The sequence below is a fragment of the Tachypleus tridentatus genome, chromosome 10 (genome assembly GCF_004210375.1).
Source record: "Tachypleus tridentatus isolate NWPU-2018 chromosome 10, ASM421037v1, whole genome shotgun sequence".
Lineage (NCBI taxonomy): Eukaryota > Metazoa > Arthropoda > Merostomata > Xiphosura > Limulidae > Tachypleus > Tachypleus tridentatus.
In genome coordinates, this window is record NC_134834.1 from 106,190,259 (window position 1) to 106,202,846 (window position 12,588).

The 12,588-nt window shown below is 30.5% G+C and overlaps 1 protein-coding gene across 3 annotated transcripts in view; it reads right to left on the minus strand.

The window, feature by feature from the left end:
* The window catches only part of LOC143230037 (ras-related protein Rab-10-like), a 31,178-nt gene extending 19,100 nt beyond the window's left edge, over positions 1-12,078 (minus strand). For 2 of the 3 annotated variants that reach the window (XM_076462987.1, XM_076462988.1), the window contains exons 1-4: positions 11,819-12,078; positions 7,847-7,907; positions 4,915-5,053; positions 201-290 (exon numbers count right to left, since the gene is read on the minus strand). In XM_076462987.1, the coding sequence (XP_076319102.1) occupies positions 201-290; positions 4,915-5,053; positions 7,847-7,907; positions 11,819-11,945 (417 nt within the window). In that variant the 5' untranslated portion in view covers positions 11,946-12,078. The remainder of the gene's footprint in view (positions 1-200; positions 291-4,914; positions 5,054-7,846; positions 7,908-11,818) is intronic. The other variant, XM_076462989.1, reaches the window with a different exon arrangement.
* Between the last annotated feature and the right edge of the window lie 510 nt (positions 12,079-12,588).

Genomic DNA, 12,588 nt, shown 5'->3' on the forward strand with positions numbered 1-12,588 from the left:
CACTTGATAACTTATTTTATTTTGTATTTAGAAGATCTGATGGTTATTCCTGATGACGAGAAACTCACTTGGAATAAAAATGCATCTCAGAATGGTTGATATGGGTATTAATAAGTGTTAATACCCACACCAGCTATTCTGAGATACATCTGATGGTTAAACATCTTTTGTACACCCAGTTAGCTATACTTTCTACTTACTGCATCACCACGTTCTTTACTTATCATTCTCTTATCATCCATATCACATTTGTTCCCAAGAATCATCTTTTCCACATCTTCATTTGCATGCTGTAATATATAGCAAATATAAAAAATGCGACATACACTAGAGAATGAAATTCAAATCACTCAAATAAAGGCCTATACCTGAATAATCTGATAACATCCAACTTTAACATAACTTGAATAATAAAGGAAATATCCTGTTGGAAATGCCAATTAAGTAAGTGGGTGTTACATAAAACAATGAAAAATTTATATATTCTAGAAATAATTTACACAATCAAACATTTTTAGGCAAGCGTATTTAAAACATGAAAAAAATAATGTAGATTAGCTATCAAAAAACTCAAGAGTTGACAGCAGAACACTTTGTCAATACCACTTTATATTCTGAAAGAATATAACTTCTGTATTAGAACTTACCAATCTTACTCTAAGTTATATAGTCACTAGAAAAAAAGACTTCATACAGAAAATTATGTGAATGTTATACAACGTCAATAAGAATAATGTAAAAAAACGTACAGAAAATATACAATATCTGGTTATTCTTGCTAACCAATCTTTTACAATAATTAAAATATAAACCCACTATATTTTATTAGGACATCTTAAGTGTCTGTAAAGTGATAGCCTCCAATACTAAATATATAAACTCATTCCCCAAGTCAATCATCTTCTTGGAAAAACAAGATTCTCTTCCATGGTACTAGTCTACATCTTCCAAATCTTCAACTTTTGTCTTCTCATACTATTCTTCAGAAGACAATGCCACAAAGACATATTTTATCAATCTCCCAGATAATCTTTCAAACTTCAATGAGATTACCTCTTATCCTTCTTTCTCAATGGAAAAATAAGTTCAGATGTTTTTAACTATCCCTATAAAATAACCCTTCCATCTCTCAGAATGATCTCAGTAACCCTTTCCTGAACCCTTCTGAACAAGTCCATATACAGTACCCCAAGTGAAACCTAAGTGCTAATTGCAACCAGCACATTAACAAATACCCTTTAAACTTTTATTAGCTTTACTACTGACAACAAAATAGCACTTCAGTGGTTGAACAATTTGTCCTCCACAATACTAATATCCTTCTCTTCATATATGCTGTTTATAGTAGGTTCTCATCTACATTAAATGACTGATGAAAATTATAATTATTATAATCAAATGCATTACCTTAAACTTGTCATAAAGGCAGTTTGCTAAATATTTATCCAACTAATTAATTGGTACAAGATCACCCTTTAATACTTCAACATCGTAAATAGAACTAAAAATATCCAAATGTTTAATATCATCAGGAGGCTTGACTAATTATGCCCCTGCAGGTATCATTAATGTACAAGTCTCAGACACTACCTGTAGCAAGAGTCCACTTTCATTGAACTCCTACAATAACAACACTTTGCTTCTTCTCTCATCCAATGACCCTACAATGCAATTAGCTAGTTTTTTTCCACATTACTAATATAACATTCTTAGTTAATATATTGTGTGCTACCATGTTAAAAACTTTCTGTGACTCAAAAAAAAAAAATGTCTGTAACCTTTTAATTATCCAGATAAGTAAAATCCTTAAGAAAATAATAGATTTAAAGCAATACTTACATCTGGCAAATCCATGTTTGTTTGTTTGTTTTTATATCATATTTCACAATGATTTTGTCAAGCTTCTTTTATAAAAACTCTAGAATTTTTCTCACTAAAGAATATAGACTAACTGATCTATGATTTCCATTGCAAATTTTATCATCTCCTTTAAAAGTGTAATTAACATTACCAGTTTAGTAATCCTCAGACACCTTCCTGCTCTCTACTGACCTATTAGAAATGAAGAAAAATTTGAATATATAATTTTTGACCTCTTTTAAAACTAGCATTTGCACAGGTACCCAAAATCCTACCTGAATGAGCAATTTGGGTGAGTATCCAGGTGTCCAAAAAATGTTCAACCACTATCAACACAACAGTTTCTAACATGCATAAAACGAAACAACATGAACCGTGATGCTACACAGTTTTAGTTTATTTCACCTTTAGTGTTATCTTTTTTATCAAGTGAAATCATTTCTAAAACTGCCAACAATAAAAAGTTATGAGTGTTTGGAAGGAAAAGTAAAAACAAATAGTATATGATATTATTATAAACGAAAGAAGAAAACAATATTACTATGAAACTTTCTGCAGCCATCATAAGGTACAGACACCAATTTAACAGTTATTAAATTAATATCAAAGTATACAGCTTCTTACTGTTTCTTTGAATGGATGCTATTAACTTACTGATATTGGTAACTAATAATAAAACAAAGTAATCTTTAATGGTTCACTCTGGCTGGCTGTCATTACACAATGCCTGCACTGTGAGACAATATTTGTACACAACAATGACACTTCAGTAGTTAGCAAGTAAAACTATATATACAGACATTATGACATCTATAGTCACTTGTTATTATAACACACTGATTACAAGACTGCTAAGTGTACCTGCACTATCAGATAAGTTAGACCAATTAATAGGTGGAGCTTACTATACAGTTCTGAATAATACGAGTCTTGAACAAAGTAGAATGGGGACAAATTCCAAGTTTCTAATAACAGTACAGGGTGAAAAACGGAGGTTTTATTTCCTCTGTACTTCATGTCACATGGTCTTCGAGGCTGTTGGCTATCGAAAGGCAAGGAAGTAAAAACTTATCACACATTTCTCAAATTGAACATTCACTGATAAATCCACTGTAATGTTATTTTTATCAATTATATAAGCAAATTGATCAGTTATGGACTAATAACCTATCAATTTCAATTACATTCAATGTAAACACTTCTACTTTGAGTTTCAAATATGCTAAAGCCTGTATGTTGCTTTACAACACAGTTCTCGACAGGTCACGGAGTGACATAACCAGATGGACCAGCTTTCACTTGCTTGACTCACAATGACTAACGTGAGTGAAACGTGCTTTTCAATTCACCAGGGAAGTAAGTTGGCCAAGATTTTCCCAAGTGATACTAGCAGATTTCCTTCCCTTGTTGTCCAAATTTTAACAACCACACAGTCATGAATAAATACTGTAGAGGATGGAAAAACACCCACAGTAATTAATTCCTAACAATTTAATGTAGAATATTCTGCTTTTCAAATAAAATCAACATTATCCATGCCTGATCTCCCATCATTTCAAAAGTGAAAGTTGAACTTTGCCTGTATGTACAGCTTTATAAATGGAAGGCAGACGAAGTCTTTGACATACTCCATAGTTCACAATATTATACATACACATCTAACAAATCACCATCACCCACAGTTTCATATGCATATATCATATAGGTCAAATCTAATATTTCCCATAAAATGCTCAAGGTCAGAAGTATCGTTAATATCTTTGCTTGTATAAGCATATTACACCATTTAAAAGGTCAGTCATTCCATGGACTTCAACATCAAAACCTGACAATCAGCATTCCTTTAAGGAGCTCAAGTTCAATATTTTCCTTACCTTTAAAATATGAAAAAGAAATTCCATGCTGTCAGTTTAACATTATGAGCCAGCTGTTTTTCACATTTGTATTTCCTAATTTTGTTTTCAAACCAAGTCCCTAGTTTTCATATGATTCTGTAAACCTTCCAAACCTATCTGTTAACTTACACAATTACACTTCATCTTATCTTTAATTTTCCTCATTTTAGGGACAGGCTATCCTGAATTAAAAACAAATCAATTTTTGGAAAATATTCCAAATCTGTGCCACATCACCTTTTCACTCATTAACCCAGATCACTAGTTATAGATTTAGTCTGGTGGTCTCAAAACTGGTTTTCTGAAAAATTAGAAACTAAAATTTCACATATTTTTAGTATGACATGAAGAAAAATGTCAAACCTAATTACACAATAATCAGGTTTCTCCACATATTCTTCCATTTCAACTATTGCAACCATATTCTCATAAGTGGTTAACAATATATAAAAAATGGCATCTCCTAATCAGCTCTCCAACCATTTCATACAGAGAATCATCCCAAATTACCTCATGAAATCTTTCCTCCTCACTACTTAAGTCCATACAATCCTAATCAGTTTATCTAAAGTACAAATTACCAATAATTATTTCATCATTATCATTATTAACCATGACTTAATTGTACTCCATAATTTTTCTTTCCCTAACTAGCCTTTATCCGCACCTAATTTAATATATACTATGAAATATATCTGTCAATAAAAGGCTTACAAAGCAATGCTATAAACGAGGGTATGAACTGTCACATTCCATTGTACCAAGACATAGCACACAAACCTAATCAGATACAATGGTACACATATTTGGTACAGCACTGAATGCCACTTTCATTTGGTGTCGGCTTCATGAATTTTAGTAATGATCTCCTAACTCAGCTGAGCCCTCATTCATAGCAGAATTGAAATAAAATTAAAATGGCTATCTAACTACAACTTTACATCTGATAATTCTGATTACTCAACCATTTAACCTCTGTCTTTGGAGGGTTCACCTTAGTTTATCAAATTTTTTAAAAGTGTTTCAGCCAGTTTCCAACAAGAAACAAGATGTGACCAATGATAGACAACTGTTTTATATACAAACATAACACATAGTGATAGATGAGTCTGTATCCCAGGAAAGAATAACTTTTAAAGATAAAAAAGTATTAACTTACTTCATCAATATTTCTTAACCATTTTGCTATATTGTCAAAGCTTTTTGGATTTGTGATATCATATACTAACATAATGCCCATAGCTCCTCTATAATAAGATGTGGTGATGGTATGGAATCTTTCTTGACCTGCAGTATCCCTGGAATAATCATTTTTATTGTAAGGTCAAACATAGAACAAAGAATCTTGAACATTTTACAATTAAGTTGATGATAAAAAAAACTATATATAACATAACTAAAAACTTGTACATTAATTAAGCCAACCTCATTTCACAAATCTGTATTTAATGTCACAAACCAATATATAATAAAACTAAAACCTATAATGATTGCCATACACCAAATTGTCACCCTTATTATTAGTGATATTTTCTGTCAGTATTCCAGTATTATCTCACAAAGTTCAACAAGAATAAGAGGTTTAATTTAGTCCTAAGTTCATAAACTAAGTCAGCAATGCAAAATAATCTTCACAGGTGTAAACATTATTCAAGATATACTTGTATTCCAAATTACTTCCAACAGTAATATTAATGAAACAAAGAAAAATAAAGCTGGTAACTATATATATAAAACACCAGTCAACAAGACTTAAGATCTGTACATCATATCATAAAAACAGCAGTCATCAAAACTTAAGATCTGTACACAAACCTGAATGTACTTTCAAGTATTCATGTATCTGTAGTACTTGTTTGTTTGTTTTGAATTTTGCACAAAGCTATTCATGGGCTATCTGCACTGTATCTGTAGTAGTACATGTCCAAGAACAAAACAGGTGGAAAATACAGAAAAACAAATTAAAATAATAAATAAAAGAACATTAGTCACCTATCCAGAGAACCACAATGATGTTGTATAACTTATCTTCTATAAAATCATAACACCTGCAAACAAAATTCAATAATAAAATAGTAAAACCAAAGCATCTAAAATGGGATCTGCTTAAAAGAAACATTAACACACAGTTTCACTGATGCCAACATCATCAGAAGCAAGCATATATATATCAAAAGGTGAACTGCTATAAATATAACTCAGACTCGATGTTCAAGTGATATTAGAAGGGATATCAAGATGTCAATTAACAGGATAATTTAACTGTGAAATAAACAATTAATTTCATTACAGAACCAGATCAAAATCTATCACATTGATTTTAAATAAATATTCAAAGCTATCAACATTTACAAAGTTCCTTTTTAGGATTGTTCTCTTTTTCTTTTATTAATGGGAAAACCAGTTGCAAACTTGGGGTCTGGATGTAAGAATGGTGCCTTTCTTCATTCAAATATACTTGATTAATCAATCATAAAATATATTTGTCTAATACTGAAACCATACACAGAGAATTGAGATAAACTCAGATAAAAATTATGTCGACTTCAAAGTTGCTACTTTTTACTAATTAACATTCTGATTTTGTACTATACTTACATCATTTGAACTGGTATTTATAGCATCTTACCCATTTACATGTCATTTTTAATAATGTTGGTATAAGAGACAGTTTGACACCATCATTGTGTTTACAGTTAAATGTTTGATACCATCATTGTGTTTACAGTTAAATGTTTGATACCGTCATTGTGTTTACACTTGTTTTATTCCATTTTAGCAGTAGATTTTATTTGAGACATTTGTGCTTTATCTATCCAGTGACACAATTCATAACAGAAAATAAGATAATATCCCATTCTTAGACAGAATGGTTACAAAGAAACATAACTCATATATAACAGGAAATTAAAGGAAGCCCTTAGGTATTGATATATATATATATATTGACTATAGATCAAACATCAAAATGATAAACTGCACAACCTCAAGAAATAATGAGATTCATAATGCAGAAAAAGATATCACTAGGACATCTCTTGACAACAAATACCATGAATATTTTACTTAAAAAATACAAAACAAAAATAAACAGTAAGAACGTTACAGACACACATACATTCCTCTGCTGCCAAAGATCTTTCTGAAGACACATGGAGAATAGTAAGAAGCCATAACACAATATAACAGTGCTTAAAAATATTTCAAGTCTCATTGTAAAGAAAAAAATGTCACTTTCAACATATCCTGAGAACATGGATTCTAATGCATCAAAGGAAGAAAAAGTCCAATATAAATTATAATTTAAGAGCATAACAAACATACAAGACCACATGTACCAGCTTTTCATGATAAATTGTAAGATATTAGTGTAAGAGCTTTTCATATGGCCATATAACAAACTGGAATATACTGAAATAAAAGAACCAAACCTCTGTAAGAGCTCTTCCTCAAACCAAATGATAACTGGGTTATACTAATACATCATAATACAGACTACACATAAGGAAAAGAAAGATTAAATAAGCTACACCCACATAACAACACATTTAGTCAAACAAGCATAAAGTTAATAAAGCATGAGTATCATTTTCATAACCATGAATATAGCTGGTTCAAGCCCTAACTGGAGAAATCCCTAACAAGTAGTTACTGTGCTATCAGTAGCAACAAAATCTGGAATTGAACCTTGGTTCCTCTCATATCATACTGTCTTAGGATCCCTCTGAAGATGTAAGAGACTTTCAGCTGAAACATCATTAAGAAATTAAGATAAAATACAAAAAAATTATGCATTGAAAAAATGTTCATACAATCCATATTGCTGCTGTTCTCTGTACAATTTATAATTTTTGAAAGGTCTTCCATAGCAACACTGCCACTTAGTTAAGTCTAAAATGTATGATACTGTATACAAAAAAAAAACACAAAACCGTAATGGCAACTCCTTCCAAATAAATTTAAAGAGTTGTAGAAACATTAATAAAAACAATGATAATATAAAAAAATATCATGAGAGTGTTGCATTATTAATGCTCTTTATAATTATTGCACATTTCAAACTTACAAAGAATATATATGTGAAATCTTACCATATTTGTAATTTGATTTTCTTTCCTTTTAGTTCTATTGTCTTTATTTTGAAATCAATACCTGAAAAAAAATTCAGAGGTTTAATTTTCTTTCAAAATACATTTACAGCTTAGACAATACAGCTGTTATGAAAACTAATCAGCCTAGTAACCCATCATCTTTCATAACATCTTTGTCCAGTCCTATACATCTTCATGGTAAATGTTTAGCTACAGATTCATTTGTACATACCATCCAGAGAAATGGTGAAAACGTGTTTATATAAGTATTTCTGATAAAATTGAGATACTGAATTGGGTTTGTCATATTTTAGTTCACTCGATTTTACTTCAGTTTCTTATTGCAAGACAGCTTGTATCAGAAAGACAGCACACCATAATTGGGGAAGGCAGTTATTAGTGGGGAAAACTGCAGATTAGGGACAGAAATTGTGTAAGCAAGACAGAATTTGAATTTGGTTAAAGATTACTGTGGAGATGAATGGGCATGACAAGTTTGAGTTTTTGCACAGTATTAAACATGTTAAGCTTACAGAGATAGATACAGTTCACATTCATGTATCAACCTCTAAAAGATATAAACTTTTCAATATCTGTATCTTACTAAATTTAAGTACATTCATAAAACTAATAGTAATGGAGAGTGGAGAAAAACTAGGTCTAGAAGGTAGTTGCCAGATGTTTAAGTACAGAATAGATAGTGTTTGTTGGTGATGTAGTTTCTGGTAACATGAAGCATTCTCTTTCTTACCAATGAGTCAAAGAACACCAGAAAGGTGTATAATAAGGTCAGGTCAGTTACTAATAAGAATTCTGATGCAATAGTTATGACAATCTAATTTAGACCCACTGACTAACATTGTACAGAGGCAAATAGTGCAAGAGAGATTTCCTTAAGTTGTTTAAGACGGTTTTTCTATATGGAGTTATCAGAAAGCTAACCACAAGGGGAGGAATGAATGGTAATTTTTAATGTTAACCATCAACAAGAATGTAGTTAAAAAGTTAAAATATCCAAACAAAGAAGAAAGGCTGATCAATAAACAATTGGATTCAACACTTTGCTTCATGCTGATATAAAAAATAAATGAAATTCTAGTTGTTATTTTTCAGAAAGACAATTTTTAGGCCAGGAAACAAGACTTATCATTTGTGAACTAGAATAATTATTTTAAAAAATGGCATTGGAAAATTTTCAAAATGAATTACTTTTGAGATAAATTGTTTCCTATTAAAACAAAAAAGGGTAAAAGGATGACAAGAAAGAGAACCTAATTAGCTTACTAAAGATAAAGATAAAATATCCAGGACAAATGTCACAAGTTTACAGATGGGTTAGAAGATATGCAGATGTACAAAAGATCTAGGGATTTAGTTAAAACAAAAAAAGAGATTACAAAATCTAAAGAAGCTTATGAGAAACAGATGGTTGACACTTAAAACTAATAGCAAGGTTTCTGTCATATCTTAAAAGTTGAGAAAAAATGATAAAATGAAGGAATGGACCCTTAAAAGTGTTTTGATGACAAGGTCTTGGTTACTAAATGTGAAATGGCAGAGGTATTAAATGTCTTTCTTCACTTCTATTTTTACAAGAGAAGATAATATTGGTAATATTCCTAACATTTGGTGGTGTTTTAAAAAAGCTCAATGATCAGATATGCAAACCTTTCACTTTTAATGAACAGTAGGCTGGTGCCCAAGTATTGGAAAGTTGGTGATGTTCTCCTGTTTTTCTAAGATGAGGCAAAATTGTTCTGGATGTTACAGATCAGTTAGATTTACTTCTGTGGTAGAAAAGATTTGAAAGAATCTGATAAGAGGTTTTAAAAAAACAGTTAGTCAAATACAGTATCATGAATGAAAATTAATATGGATTCATGAATGGAAAATCTGGCAAGATAATGCACTTGGGTTATAATTTTATAGATGGGAACCTATTCAAAAGCATAAACGAAGTCAAGGATATAGAAATGTTAACAAATATATCACTCAACTCATTGAAGCAGTGTTCTGTTGCTAGTAATAATAGTAAAAAAAATATATAGACATTTTGATTACAAATCATTACAATAGGCTTCACTATAAAAGTTCCTAGCAGTTTTGGTCTCCTTATCTAATACACAGCATTGACTTATTGGAAAGAGCTCAGAAGAGGGGGTGCTAAAATGATTCCAGGAATGGAAAGGCTATCTTACAGGGATAGTTAAAGAACTGATCTTCAATTCTCTTGACAGAAGAGTAAGTGGTTATCTCACAAAGTTTAGGAAATTATATGGAGAACTGAAAAGAGAAAGGCCTATAATGTCTTAAAGCTACATCCTAAAGATAATAGGAGATACTGTTAAAACAGTATTAAAACTGTTTTTAATATATACTATAGTAACATATAGGTACAATGTTGATATTGTTCTATCAACAATAAAGATGATGTGTATAGCAATAGGATGACAGGTTTAGGTTTTGAAAAGACAGGATAATATTCAGTTAAGACTGTTATGTTTCTGACAGGATGACTAAATTATAGAATAGGTTGCTGTTGAATTTTAGGAAAGCAACCAATGACTTCCTAAGAATAGGAAGACAAGTTTACACTTTTGTTTTGTTTTTAAGGTTGGGGCACATAAAAACAGCCTTGAAGGACAAAGCGGTCTGTTGCTGTCTATATGATTTTATATAGATGCTCTAAAAAGTAAAGTAACTATAATAATTGCTGTCTTAATAACATAAGTTTTAACTGTAACAGAAATAATTAAAAATTATTTCCAATGAAATGTGAAAGAGTAATACAAGTGTTCAAAACAGTTATGTATTTTGAGGTAACTAGTTGTACACAAGTAGAACATTTTATCAGAGTCCTTGGAAAAATACCTTCACAAAAGAAATATACAAAATCTTTACTCATGGTACAAACCTCAAAGGATTCCTTGTATTCTTGTAAGAACCCATACAAACATGTTCAGGGGAATGATCTTAATAAAAAACACAAACTATTGACCTTATCAATGGCTCTAAATCTAGTTTTTGATTTTTAAATTCCAAATCCAAGGTTTCTGTATTATTGAGGATACATATCTGTTTTTTGTACTCTTTTATGAAAAAAAGTTCAAGTATTTGTATTTTGATGAATTTTATTAAACTCAATGGTGCAAATGAAAACACTAGTCCTGAATCACTTTTGAAAAAAACAAAAACAGAATTACTTTTTTGTTTCTTTTTAGCTGTTAACTTGCAAAATTTTGTTTTGTATACACAAATATACACCATTCAATCAGGGCTATCTCATTTTCAGTATCTGTGTATAGCAATCCATAATCTTGCACTTTTGGTGAAACTGTGGGCTAGAGAGAAAGTAATTGGTCAACAGTACACACTGCAACCTTTGGACTAGTTTAAAATTAAAAGTACAATTAAATTCTGTGATTTCACTGTTTCTCTTATTGGTTTACGCATGACCCTTAAATTGGTGAAAAATACAGAGTACAACTTTCCAGAAACAGGATATATACAGTGGACCTCTAATTTAATGAATTTTGATTTAAAATTAATAATATAAAAAACTTTGTACATCACACTGTATAATCAGTATATGCATCTGTTACTGTCACTCAGTATCACAAATATTTTGGGTTTTCTTAAACTTATATGAACACATTAATGCTGTACATACATTTTTATACCCGGATTTTGTTTAAAAATAGTCCAATATTAAACAACATTATACTTTCATGACCCACGAACAAAAATGTTCTTATAATTTTATATTCATATTATACTCTAGTGTTGCTAAATTCTAGGCCTAACATTCATGTCTTTCTGTGACTATGACGTTACAACCCTAGCTCAGTAATGGGCTTGGTTACCGGTACTAACTGCATTGCTGATATACTTTTAAGTGTTACTTGCAGTAGTAAAGAAATTTAGTCTTTACTAAAGTTAGTTACTTATTTTTTTCTATTCTATTCTATTTACCTATTGTGGAAATAAACGTTGTGTTAAATGCATCATCAGAAAACCGAAATAAAATACATGTCTTTCCAACACCAGAATCTCCAATAAGTAATAATTTAAACAATAAATCATAAGTTTTCTTCGCCATTCCAATACCCAGTACAATACCCTATTACTATCGCACCCAAATACCACCTTATTATAAACGTTTTGTAATATCTACGTATGTACGTTTGTGTTGTTCAGTATACATTAATAGGTATTGGCCAAAATGCGCGCGTGTGTGTAAAATTTTATTCATAACAAGTGAACTGTTGTTCTCTCTCTATTGTTTTATTACGAGATTGATTATTTTACGATAAAAAGTAAAGATATTATCTGCCCACCCCTTTTTTTAATCGATTTACTCATTATATAATAAAAGCACTTATATGTAATCAAGTTCTGTAATTTTTTGTTTCACATTCTTCCAATAATGCAGCTTTATTTTAGTAACGTTCGTATTCAACCAATATGTTAAATAAAAGTCAATACTTTAAATCAGAAAAACTAAATATAAGAACTTTAAATGGATGATTAAACATAAAAAAAAAAAAAAAAATATGAAGATTTTTAACATGGTCTGATTTTGAACGATTATCAAAATTTTCGTACTCCACCAATGTATTGCTTCCCTCATTGTCTTAGGCACAATAAATGAAAGATGAGAATGTGGTATACTTTATCTATGTTGTAGTGCAGTATACAGTGTTGAATTTAGGGAGTATACAGAGGAAATTTCTCCCTTGTAA